Consider the following 11,679-nt stretch of genomic DNA (forward strand, 5'->3'; position numbering starts at 1 on the left):
GGGCCACCTCCTCAGCTGTGAAGGGCACCCAGAGGAAGAGCTGACCCGACCCGACACATGATCCGGCCCCGATCTGGGTTGGAGCTGGCCCAGATCCGCTGCAGGTGTCTGCATCTGCTGCTCTGTGGGGTGGATGGTCACTGAAGGTGGTGGTACCAGGGGGCATGTTTTTGGGCAATGTTGCTAAGTGAGCAATGCTTTTGAGTGCTGATCCCATTGATACTGGACAATCAAATTTACATTAACATTCACTGAAGGACAGTTTATTAGCTTATCATCCAATCAGAACAGTAGTCCGTGTCCTTATCCTCAGGTATGAGTACACCAGGCGCGTAAATGAAGCGTTCCGTTCGCGACACGTAAAATTCATTTTAAAAGACTGGTCTATTTTTTTCGAACGTTCGCGCCGCTATCACGTCTGGTGTAGCTACTTCCATTGATTATAGTGGAAGCTAATTGTTACAGCAGACGCAACGCGAATGGAATGCCTGGTGTAGCTCATACCTCATTCATGTGACTGCCCAAGAGATACTGCCCCATGCGCCTTCACTTTTAGTGACCTTCAGCTACCCCCCTAGCAGCCACATCAGTCCTGCGCGCTCCAGCGGCCGTAGCTGTCTGTAGCGGTTCACCAGCCCGATTTCAGCCCTCAGACATCGGCGGTCTGGTTCTGATCCGATCAAGCGTGGCTCCTGTTTCCTTCATGCTCCGTCTCTCCCAAACAGAACAGGCCTCTCCTGTGACTCATGCAGAATGTGCATGCTCAGTGATGACTGTGTGTTTGGTGCATCTATTTATGTGCTACTAATGAGGGTTATGAACCTTTGCATTTTTATCCTGGATGATGGATGTGTGTTAACCATACCACTGCATAAGTGCCGTAAGCTAAATTGTTTTTTTTGGTTTGTTTTTCTTTTGTTTTGTTTTTGGCAAGCTTGTTTAACTCAGACATTCTTACCTTCATTAACCCAAAGTTTCTGTCCCCTTTTTAACCCGGATTGTTCTGTCTCTCGCTCTTCTTCTCTCCCTCCCTCTCTCTCTCTCTCTCTCTCTCTCTTCCTTGTTCTCTCTCTCTCTATCTCTTCCTTGTTCTGTCTCTCGCTCTTCTTCTCTCCCTCCCTCCCTCTCTCTCTCTCTCTCTCTTCCTTGTTCTCTCTGGCTCTCTCTCTCATTCCTTCTCTCCTCCTTTGGCTTTTGCTACTTGCCCCCCCTCCCTCTCTGTTCCCAAGCTGCCTGCTACTTTCAGCACAGACAGCAGTTTATCTTCCCTGGTGAGTTAACGTTTCCCTGAATGGTTTCGGCCTTCCCTTGTGTGTCCCTTTCTCTCCAGCTATGTGCTCTTAGCCACAAGTTGACATGGACTGCATAACTTGCTTTACTCTTGTATGGTGGACAAACTGTTCAAATCGTTCTGTTGAGTGATGGTTTGAGTGCTACCTTGAATGTTGGTGGGTGTTGTGCTTGGGAATAAGGGACATGCTATGCTATGTGTGGTTGAGTTGTGATTGTGTACCATTCTGCCCCCTGCTGGAGAACACTATCATTATAGGCTCTCTCTGGCTGACAATATTCATACATATTGTATAAATGTGTTTAAAGAAAGGCCTTCCTGTTGGCAAACGTTTTATGCCGTTGAACTCCTCCTTATACTGAACTTTTTTTTTTAACTATTCTCTTCAACAAACTTAAATAGTGTTTATGCACACAGACGTGTCCAGCTCGACCACGCTGCATTCTGAAAGTGGCCTTCCAGACACAGTGTAAGTGGACCCCCTCACCAGGACGTACGTCCCATTACCATCCTGTTCTGGAGGATTGTTTTTGAGTTTAAAGGTTTTGTTGTTTTGTTTGTTTGTTTGTTTTCAGTAATGAGAACGAGCCATGTGCAGAGGATCTACGGGCCGAGCTGGCTGAGGATGAGGATGGAGAGGTGAGGCTGGCCTTCATCACAGGAGCATTTTTTAAACATTTATTTTAGTTATATTTTTGTATATTATTTTTATGCATTATTTATTGTATATAAATAGTTTGGTATACGCTATATCTCCATTTTTAAAAACATTAATAAGTCATGTTATTTAATTGTGTATTTCAGGTAATAGCAGTAAAATTGCAGTTTTGCTGTTTTGATTGAGTGATGATAAATCAAATAACAATAACCCAATTATTGTAAACGTGCTAATTACCAACCATTTCGTTCGAAAACAACAATGTTTTTTAATACTTCAAAATAACATTTGATAAATTAACCTTACATTTTCAGTAGCCATTGGTGTGTAGATTTGAACAAAATCTAGTTTGGTTCTTACCGGGGCTTTTACTGCCTGAAATATCTGATTTTATTTACCACGTTTAGTGCTGGGCTGGTGGGTGCCTATTCCCAACCTTTCTCACTGCACATCAACGGTTAGCCCGAGAATTCTCGCCGCAATTCAAAATTCCACTGGAGCTCCAAGCGGATTTGTACACGCAGCCTTACAACACTGTTTACAGCTCTTCGAGTCACGGTAAAATGTACTTTTTGGTACATAGCTAATTTAGATACACTTATGGTGTGAGTGCTTGCGTTTCTTTAGGAATCCGCCGCCTTGGTTTGAATAGAAATGAATATTAAGTGACACATACACGAGAGGTTGGACATACAGTATGGTTGGTAATATGTGACGTTCCGATACAATTGCACTGAAATTACCTGGAACAAAATGTTACAACATTAATTGAAATGGAGGATATAGCGTTTTGGAACCAAACTCTTTATTATTGTATATTTTTATATTGTTTATTGTATTTATATTTTTATTTTAGCTTATAGCTTTTGAGGTTTTATTTGATAGGAAGGATTTGAAGGGTTGCTGAGATGGTTTCATCAGGGCGGGTTTATAAGCAGTTGGTTCATGCTGAATACAACATTCCCTTATCAGGAGGAAGAGGAAGAGGAAGAGGAGGAGATTGAGGCCGAGGGGGACGAAGAAGTCGTAGAGGAAGAAGAGGAAGAGGATGTGGAGGAGGAGGACGAGGAGCAGGCCGAGGAGGAGTACGAGGAGGAGGAAGAGGAGGTCCACATGGGCTCGGACGGGGAGTGCGATGGGGACGAGCTGGACGACCTCCCGAGCGCGCGGGGCAGCGGCGGCAGTGGTCACTGGAAGGGCCCCATCTCCCGCAAGGCTAGCCAGACCAGCGTGTACCTGCAGGAGTGGGACATCCCATTCGAGCAGCTGGACCTGGGCGAGCTGATCGGCAAGGGCCGGTGGGGCCGCGTCCACCGCGGCCGCTGGCACGGAGAGGTGGCCATCCGTCTTCTGGAGATTGACGGCAACAACCAGGACCACCTCAAGCTCTTCAAGAAGGAAGTGATGAACTACCGGCAGACACGCCACGAGAACGTTGTGCTTTTCATGGGCGCCTGCATGGCCCCGCCCCACCTGGCCATCATCACAAGGTCAGAGTCAAGGCCAAGGTCAAGATCAAACACTGCCAGCCTCGCTTAGAGCTGTACCAGTAGCAAGGCGCCTTGTAGACCTCACGAGTAATAGGGCTTCATCACTTAAGAGCTGTCCAACTATACAGCGGAAATAATTAATTATATATTTTTTGTTATATTATTGTTCCAGTTCTCATTTCTTGTTTTCATTTCTTTCTTTTTTTTTCAAACAGTTTCTGCAAAGGCCGGACTTTGTACTCTGTCGTGAGGGACACCAAGAACAATCTGGATATTAACAAGACCAGGCAAATCGCTCAAGAGATTGTAAAGGTATTGTCATTATCCATACTTTTCTATTCAGCGTCAAACTCCTGTCTGTGCTGAAGCCTAATGCATAGATTGTTGTGTTTAGTCTCCTCCTGTATCTGTCTGTTAAGGTCATTGTATTTATTTCATTTTAAATTCGTATTGGTGTGGTAGTGGTATTTACTGCTGTACTATTTATTGCTACCTAAGGTCTCCTCTGCATTGTAGCTTGAATGTTATTCATCAGTTTGTAAGTGGCTTTGGATAAAAGCATCTGCTAACTGAATAAATGTAAATGTAAGTGTAAATACTCTCTATATTTATAGGGCATGGGCTACCTTCACGCCAAAGGCATTGTTCACAAGGATCTGAAATCTAAGAATGTCTTTCACGACACCAACAAGGTGGTGATCACAGACTTTGGCCTTTTCGGGATCTCTGGAGTGGTCCAAGAAGGACGGTAAGAAGTTCTGCTGTCTCTTCCCAGAAACCAGCCACCACCTCTCATCCACCTCTTACACAGATCTGACCCCAATGGGCAGAATTTAACAGCTTGCTATTATAGCTGGGCTGTGAAGTATGTGTCTGTGTGTGCATGTGTATGTGTATGTGTGTGTCTGTATTTGGGTGTTTTTTTGTGTGTGTGTGTGTGTGTGTGTGTGTGTGTGTGTGTGTGTGTGTGTGCGTATACATGTGTGCTCATGTGTGTATACACGGGGGTGTGTGTGTGTGTCTGTCCTATAGGCGTGAGAATGAGCTGAAGTTGCCACACGGGTGGATCTGTTACTTGGCCCCCGAGATCGTCCGCAAGATGAGCCCGGGCAACAACGAGGACAGACTGCCCTTCTCCAACGCTGCTGACGTCTACGCCTTTGGGTATGTCCAGCTCTGTGCACAGTGCACCAAACACAGTGTAGAGGATAGATGTAGATGTATATGTCCAGACAAAAACAGGACAGTCCTTCAAGGCCAGCCATAATGTTATCTTGCTGAAAGTTATCTTGCTCAAATTAGCCAACTGGCTAGAAACCTTTTATGTAACACATCTACAGACATTGTTATGGCATTGACTGTGATAGCTATGTATGTAATAATGTGCGCTGCATTGTCCCTGACAAATAAACTAATAAATAAAACAATTAAAAAAGGGATAGTGAAAGGGTCAGTGTGTATCAGCATGCTGTACAGTGGACTGAGTCTTTGTTTTAGGTATTTTTATTAATGCATTTGTTTATTGTTTATTGTTCATTGTCTATTCTGGAACCTGGATGAGATGCATCAAAACAAGCTGCATAAACTTCACAAAATATTTTGCAACTCTAGCTTTCTATAACGCCATTAAAATGACGTAATTTCTGAAGTCTGTGGCTATTTTGACCTCCAACCATAAAGCCTGACTGGACATAATGAGGAGTGCATTCCAGTGCTCTGGGTGTGGAGTGAAGGACTTTGGCATCTGCCTGGTGAGATTAAATGTTTTTCTCTGACCTCTCCCCCCCGCCTGCAGGACCATATGGTACGAGCTGCAGGCCCGAGACTGGCCCATCACCAACCAGCCCGTGGAGGCTACCATCTGGCAGGTGGGCAGTGGGGAGGGCATCAAGAAGGTGCTGGCCGAGACCAGCCTGGGCAAGGAGGTCACGGTGAGTAGAGAGAGATGAACGACAGCACTGCAGAAGGAGGGAGGGAGGGAGGAGAGAGAGAGGGAGGGAGAGAGGAGAAAGAAGGGCAGAGAGGAAGGGATGGAGGGAGAGAAAGATGGAGGAGAGAGGGAGAGAAGGAAAGAAGGAGGGAGAGAGAAAGGAAGGAGAGAGAGAGAGGGAAAAGAAGAGAGAGGGAGGGAAAGAGGGAGGGAGACAGGAGGGTAGGAGGCAAGGCCGTAGTCATGATGTCAACATTGGGGGGGACCAAATCTGTGGTGGTGTCTGGAGGACCCCCAAACAGAATTTCAATACATTTCCTGCCATGGACAAATATTATTTGATTAAAAATCACAAACAAGTCATTAGTTAAGTCAGTCAATTAGGGTATTCAAAACCCCTGGGTACATATGCAAAAACTGGGGTAACTACAAAAAAGGCCCGGTCACCTCTTGTCTTAAGTCTTCCATGAGGGATTGTGAGAAGCTGTTTAGAAGGAAACCCTGAGTGACCTATGTGCAGAGTGCGGGGATAGTATGTCTGAGATATAAGAAGGAGCTAGTCCATTTAGGGCTTTAAAAACAAAGAGTAACATTTTAAAATCTATTCTGTGCTTTACAGGTAGCCAGTGCAAGCCAGACAGGTGTAATGTACTCTCTCTTCTTAGTGCCTGTTAAGAGTCTAGCAGCTGCATTTTGTACCATTTGCAATCCGGCAATGTTAGATTGGGTCATGCCAGTATACAAGGAGTTACAATAGTCAAGCCTTGAGTTGATAAAAGCATGGATAATAATTTCAATGTCATTGTGAGATAAAAAATGACTTTAACTTAGCTATGTTCTGAGCTGATAAAAACTTCTTTTAACGGCACTACTGATTTGTTTGTTAAAATTAAGTGAGCTATCCAATAAAACACCTAGATTTCAGACCACAATGCGCAGGTTTGCAGAAAGGGGACCAAGTGCATTACTTAAGCTGGTGACAAGCAATGGGAGGCAAATAAAATTGCTTCGGTTTTACTATCGTTTAGTTAAAGAAAATGACTGGCCATCCAGGATTTAATGTTGTCAAGGCAACTAAACAGTTTCTTTAGTGTGCCGGTGCTATCAGGTGTGAGTGGTAAGTACAACTGTGAGTCGTCTGCATAGCAGTGATATTGAATATTATGCTTCTGCAGGATAGAATCGAGAGGCAGCATGTAGAGAAAGAATAAAAGAGGACCTAAAATTGATCCTTGAGGGACACCACAGTTAATAGCAGCAGAATATAAAGAATTTGACGGAGAAAGTTCTATCTTTCAAATAAGAGGTGAACCAGCTTAACACTGCAACCAGTATGCAAAAGAACATACTCTCTCAGTACTTACCATGCAAGAGTATTAAAAAGACTTTATACATTCATTAGTTCACCAATATCATTTATTTTTTGTACAGAGCATGATGTTGTTGGCCTTCAGTGCGTCTGGCCCAGGTAGACCTGACAAAGAAAGCTGATAATGTGTGGACAGTGGACAGAGCTTATCACCGAAAGCTCTTACTGCCTCACACTTAAAGGGATGTAGATGCCAGCTTAACATGTTTGTCCCCCTGCCCCGCCCCGCCCCTTACCCCCACCCGACTCCCTCCTCTGCAGGAGATCCTGTGCACGTGCTGGGCGTACGACCTGCGGGAGCGGCCCACCTTCGCCCAGCTGGCGGACATGCTGGAGAAGCTGCCCAAGCTCAACAGGAGGCTCTCCCACCCCGGACACTTCTGGAAGTCCGCTGAGTACGTATCGTAGCTGCCCCCCCCCCAGACTGGCCACTCTGGGCACTTAAAGGGGGGAGGGGACTTTTTTTTTTTCAGAAAGTAAAAGTCCTGCCATTCACTTCAACCAGCTGATTCGGATTAGCACAACTCAGCCAGGTATATCCGCTACTTAGTGAGTTCACCTGTAACCTGTAAGTGCACAGGTAGAACCAATAAATGGTAGGACTCTTACTTTCTGAGGCCAGACTTTTCCACCTCTGGGAGTATTTGGCATTTTAGGGGTGGGGGGTTGGGTACGAAGGGGGCATTTGGGCATTTTAAGAGGGGGGTCACAGTCTCTGACCCTAGCCATACACCTGAGTGTATTCTCAAGTCATGCCCTCAGTAGATAGGAGAGGCTGGGGTCACTTCAGACCTCTTAGATTATCTGTACACTAGCTTACACTTGGAGACAGGGAGTTAGTTGCCCGATAAGGATGATCCTTTTCCACATCTCAGTAAACATAACTTTGCTGGGGTGATTGACTGTTACATCACTGCAGTGTCCAGTCAGGTCTTTCATTGGATGTTACCCACTGCCAGGCTGGAGACTAAGCCATGTACTGCATGGTCTGCCAGCCTAATGCCAGTCTGTGAGTCTAGAGTGTTCTAGAGTCATCCCTTGAGTGATGCATATCATTGAGGTCCACATGGGGTAACTAACTTCCTCCCTCCATTTTAGACATCAAGCAAAAGGCTTGGCGGGGGATTGACCATTCTGCTCTTGCTATAACTTGACATGATTCTCTCATCCCTATGCTTGACCTCCTCTATCTCCTTAACTGCTTTCGAGTTGTTCCTTTCTGGGTCACATGCTGTAAAAATATGATGTACTCCTTATCCATTGACTACAACTCTTGTTATTTTTCTTATATATGCTCCATATGTTTCTCTCATCACCAGTATGCATATAGATGCATCTGGAGCAAGTCCAGTCCTGACTGGCCTAAGGGGCCGGATTTGTCTCAAAACCAGCTGGTATCTGAGCCAATCAAATTCTGTTAATTTGAGATGCCATTGGCTCCTCAATATCTCATAGGCAAAGGGTAGTGACATAAGGCCTCTATTGGTCAGTTCTACACCTCAAGCAACACTTCTTCCTGAGGGGAATGCTATGAAGCAGGGTTACTGCCTTACCCAGGTCACTTCAGGAGTTACCGCTGATCTCAAAACAATATGTCGCTTCAGAAGCAATACAAGTAAATTATTCTCTTGGAGATCACATCAGTGGTTACCAGGGTCAGGGATGGGCAAAAATAAATCAAAATGTATTTTAAAATAAAATATCAAATACCCTAATGTTAAGTGTATCAAAATAAAGTACAAAATACAGTAACCACACCATGTATCAAAATAAAATACTGTATTTTTGTATTTTCAAAATACTAAAAATACTCTACAAAGGGGGCAGGAAATCACTTTGCATACCTTCCATATCTGTCTATTTAATATATTCCTTCATCAGTACACTGGCTCTGTTGATTAAGTGGAAAGTGTCTGAGAGCTACAGCTTTTCCCTGCCTACGAGACATGTCATAAATCTGCAAACAGTCAACAGATCAACTGACCTGCCTGTTACATCTCATAGCCTTAAAATAACAACTTCCAACTCATGGTACTGAATGCAGAAAATGAAGTGGCATTATAATAGTGATCTTATAATATCTTATCAACCACATAGGAAACTTAGATCTTCCAATGCTAATCTTAATTGTACCCTAAGTGTTCCACAAGCAAAGTGGAGAAGCTGCTTTTATCCATTATGCCCCAAACACCCTGCCTCTGTACATCAAGCAGGCAAGTTCAGTGATTTTTTTAAAAAAGTTCGGAAAACAACCCTGTATAAGAGAGCCTTTAGTTAGTTAACTCATCTTATCTTGTAGACTACTTTTTCAGATTATTCTACATCTGCTGCCATTGGAGCTGCAGCCAGCCAGAAGCAGATGGGCTCTCCCTATTAAGTCAGGTTCTGCTCAAGGTTTCTTCCTGGAATATGGGAGTTTTTCCTTGCCACAGTTCATATGGCGGGCTTGTAGGGGGTAAAGGGTTAAGGCTGCCAGTCTTAAACGTCTGTGTATAAAGTAAAATAATTACAACATATGCTAAGAACATACTAAAGCTAGCTGCTTAGAGTCCACATCAACATACCTGGGCAAACTTGTTTTACACTTTTATGTCATCACATCACCAAAAGTATTGGTTTTACCAAAATGTATTTTGATATAAAATATGTAGCCATTTTCTTCAACCCAATGAAATACAAAGAGCAAAATACTATTTTGTATTTGAAATTTGCCCATCCATGACCGGGGTAAACCAGTAACCTCGCTGCGTGGTATACTCCCCTGGTCTTCAATTTTTTTATCCAAAGAGTATCTTAGTTTTGCACACTGCATGCACCCTCTTAGCTCATTAAACATCCTTTTAATAAAACTGATAACAGCTATTAATATGACATGTAATAATAATTTAATAATGATTTTCATCATTCAGATTTTTCCTAATGTATGATCAGCAGTTACCTTTTCTACATTAACATAATTTAACCCTTGTGTTTCTCTCTCTATGTTTCGTCCTTTATTTTTCTGTCTCCCTGTCCTGCTCTCTCTCTCTCTCTCTCTCTCTCTCTTTGTGTGTGTGGTCTGCATCTGTTTTCCTAACACAGGTTGTAGCTGTTGATACGAAATCTTAAGCAATGCAAAACAACTAAAGCCTGGGTCTGCCTTGCATGCATCCTGAAATCCTTAACTTTCGGATTAAAAGACTAAATAAATGAATAAACTAAAGCAAAGCCAAGCGTTGACTCTGCCTGATACAGATTCTGCTTCCACTAATCCAAGACTGATCTTCCTCCTCCTCCTCCTCCTCGTCTTTTCCGTCGGTATTCCTCTGTGGGCGGGAGCGGAGAATCTCTCACAGGAAGGGGAGGAGCTTAACGGACTGCACATTTCCTGCTTCTGACCCATCTAAAACTCTTGCCTTTATGTGTTTTTGTTTCCCTTTCTGTTTATTTTCTTTCTTGGAAGAAATGAGTCTGTGGTTCTCCTCTCTGGCTTGTGGTGTGCTTAGTGAAATGGACGTGTGTGATATTGGTGTGATGGCAACTCAATCCCCCACCCCCCACACACACACACACACACCCTCACACCCTCACCCACGCTGCTGTGACGTGTTTCTTGCTGACAAAACTGGGGACTGGTGTTGGACTTTCATTAAAAAAAAAAAATAAATAAAATAAATAAACACAGCCAGTCACCATGGTACTGCCGGACCCGCCAGTGACTGTCCACCAATGGATTTTCCAGTGGTGCATCTGTGGTGTCTCTTGTCTATGCCTGAAGCGGCATATCCAATCACTCTCTCTCTTCCTCTATCCCTCTCTCTTTCTATCCCTTTATTGGGACAGAAAGCTCTGTTCCTTCTCCTCCCATGTTTTGTATATCAGGTGCCAGAGCTTCAGAACCTGGGCGCTTCAATTTACAGATGAAAAGACAGCTCTCTCATGTCTGTTTGTTTATTTGTTTGTTTTGTTGCTGTTGTTGTTGTTGTTGTTGTTGTGGTGGTGGCGTCCCATGTACTGTGTGTTTCACCAGTGTTTGCGTGGACTCACAGTGGACAGTGAACCATAGGAACAGCTGCACTAGCTTTCAATGGAGGCCAACGTGAGACAATTAAGTCCTGACAGTGGACTACAGTGACGGAAACCATGGAAACCATATCATAGATGGACACACTGAATGTCAATGCGCTGTCGCTCTCCTGCAATTTCATATGGCCCACTAACAAGTGTGACGCTGAGGATGCGAACCAACCAACTAATAAACAAGCTAACAAACAAACAAGCCAAAGGGAGAAGCATAAGTCTTCTCGAATCTTTGAGTGATTTTAGACTTAACACTATGTAGTTTATGCGTTCCGAGTAGAGTTCCTTTGCACCACTGGGGGAAAAAAGAGAACTGCAGCAGCAATCTAGCATGTTAGTGTCTCCTTATTAGTTTTGATAAACATTACCTCTGGTGTGCGCCTGTATGTCTGTGTTTTGTGTTCTCATTTGCCGGTGTGCATGTACTGTAATGTGTGTGTGTGTGTGTGTATGTGTGTGTGTGAGTGTGGGTGAGTGAGTGAGTGAGTATATTGTGTCTGAAAATGTAGGTGTTATTTCTGTGAACGACTGAAGTCATTCTGGTATGAAAAAACATAGGTGACGTGTAATATACACACATAAATAACTACTCACTGTACAGCTAATACACATGCTGTAATTATTGTAATATTTGTACATTTTATATATATTGTACATCATAACATTTTTGAATAGGTACGGCTCCCCTGTTCCAAATGTACATAAATCTTTATATTTTTTCATGTATAAAATGCTGTAAGAAATAAATTGTACATTTTTTAGAATGGGTCAATACATGTTATGTCATGTAAAATTCATATTTTTGTATTGCATGTGGCTGCCATTCTGTACACACGTTCTGTTTTCATCTTTGAGAGATAATAAACAATGCTTGTCATGTGA

General features: G+C 43.5%; 1 protein-coding gene across 2 annotated transcripts in view; it reads left to right on the forward strand.

Annotated features, from left to right (window-relative positions):
- The window catches only part of ksr1a (kinase suppressor of ras 1a), a 44,356-nt gene extending 32,677 nt beyond the window's left edge, over nt 1-11,679 (forward strand). Inside the window, exons 11-20 of one of the 2 annotated variants that reach the window (XM_048237318.1) lie at nt 1,230-1,271; nt 1,709-1,760; nt 1,867-1,930; nt 2,922-3,439; nt 3,655-3,751; nt 4,054-4,187; nt 4,472-4,603; nt 5,235-5,370; nt 7,000-7,133; nt 9,820-11,679. In XM_048237318.1, coding sequence (XP_048093275.1) covers nt 1,230-1,271; nt 1,709-1,760; nt 1,867-1,930; nt 2,922-3,439; nt 3,655-3,751; nt 4,054-4,187; nt 4,472-4,603; nt 5,235-5,370; nt 7,000-7,133; nt 9,820-9,826 — 1,316 coding nt within the window. In that variant the 3' untranslated portion in view covers nt 9,827-11,679. The remainder of the gene's footprint in view (nt 1-1,229; nt 1,272-1,708; nt 1,761-1,866; nt 1,931-2,921; nt 3,440-3,654; nt 3,752-4,053; nt 4,188-4,471; nt 4,604-5,234; nt 5,371-6,999; nt 7,134-9,819) is intronic. The other variant, XM_048237319.1, reaches the window with a different exon arrangement.

This window comes from Alosa alosa, chromosome 2 (assembly GCF_017589495.1).
Source record: "Alosa alosa isolate M-15738 ecotype Scorff River chromosome 2, AALO_Geno_1.1, whole genome shotgun sequence".
NCBI classification, from domain to species: domain Eukaryota; kingdom Metazoa; phylum Chordata; class Actinopteri; order Clupeiformes; family Clupeidae; genus Alosa; species Alosa alosa.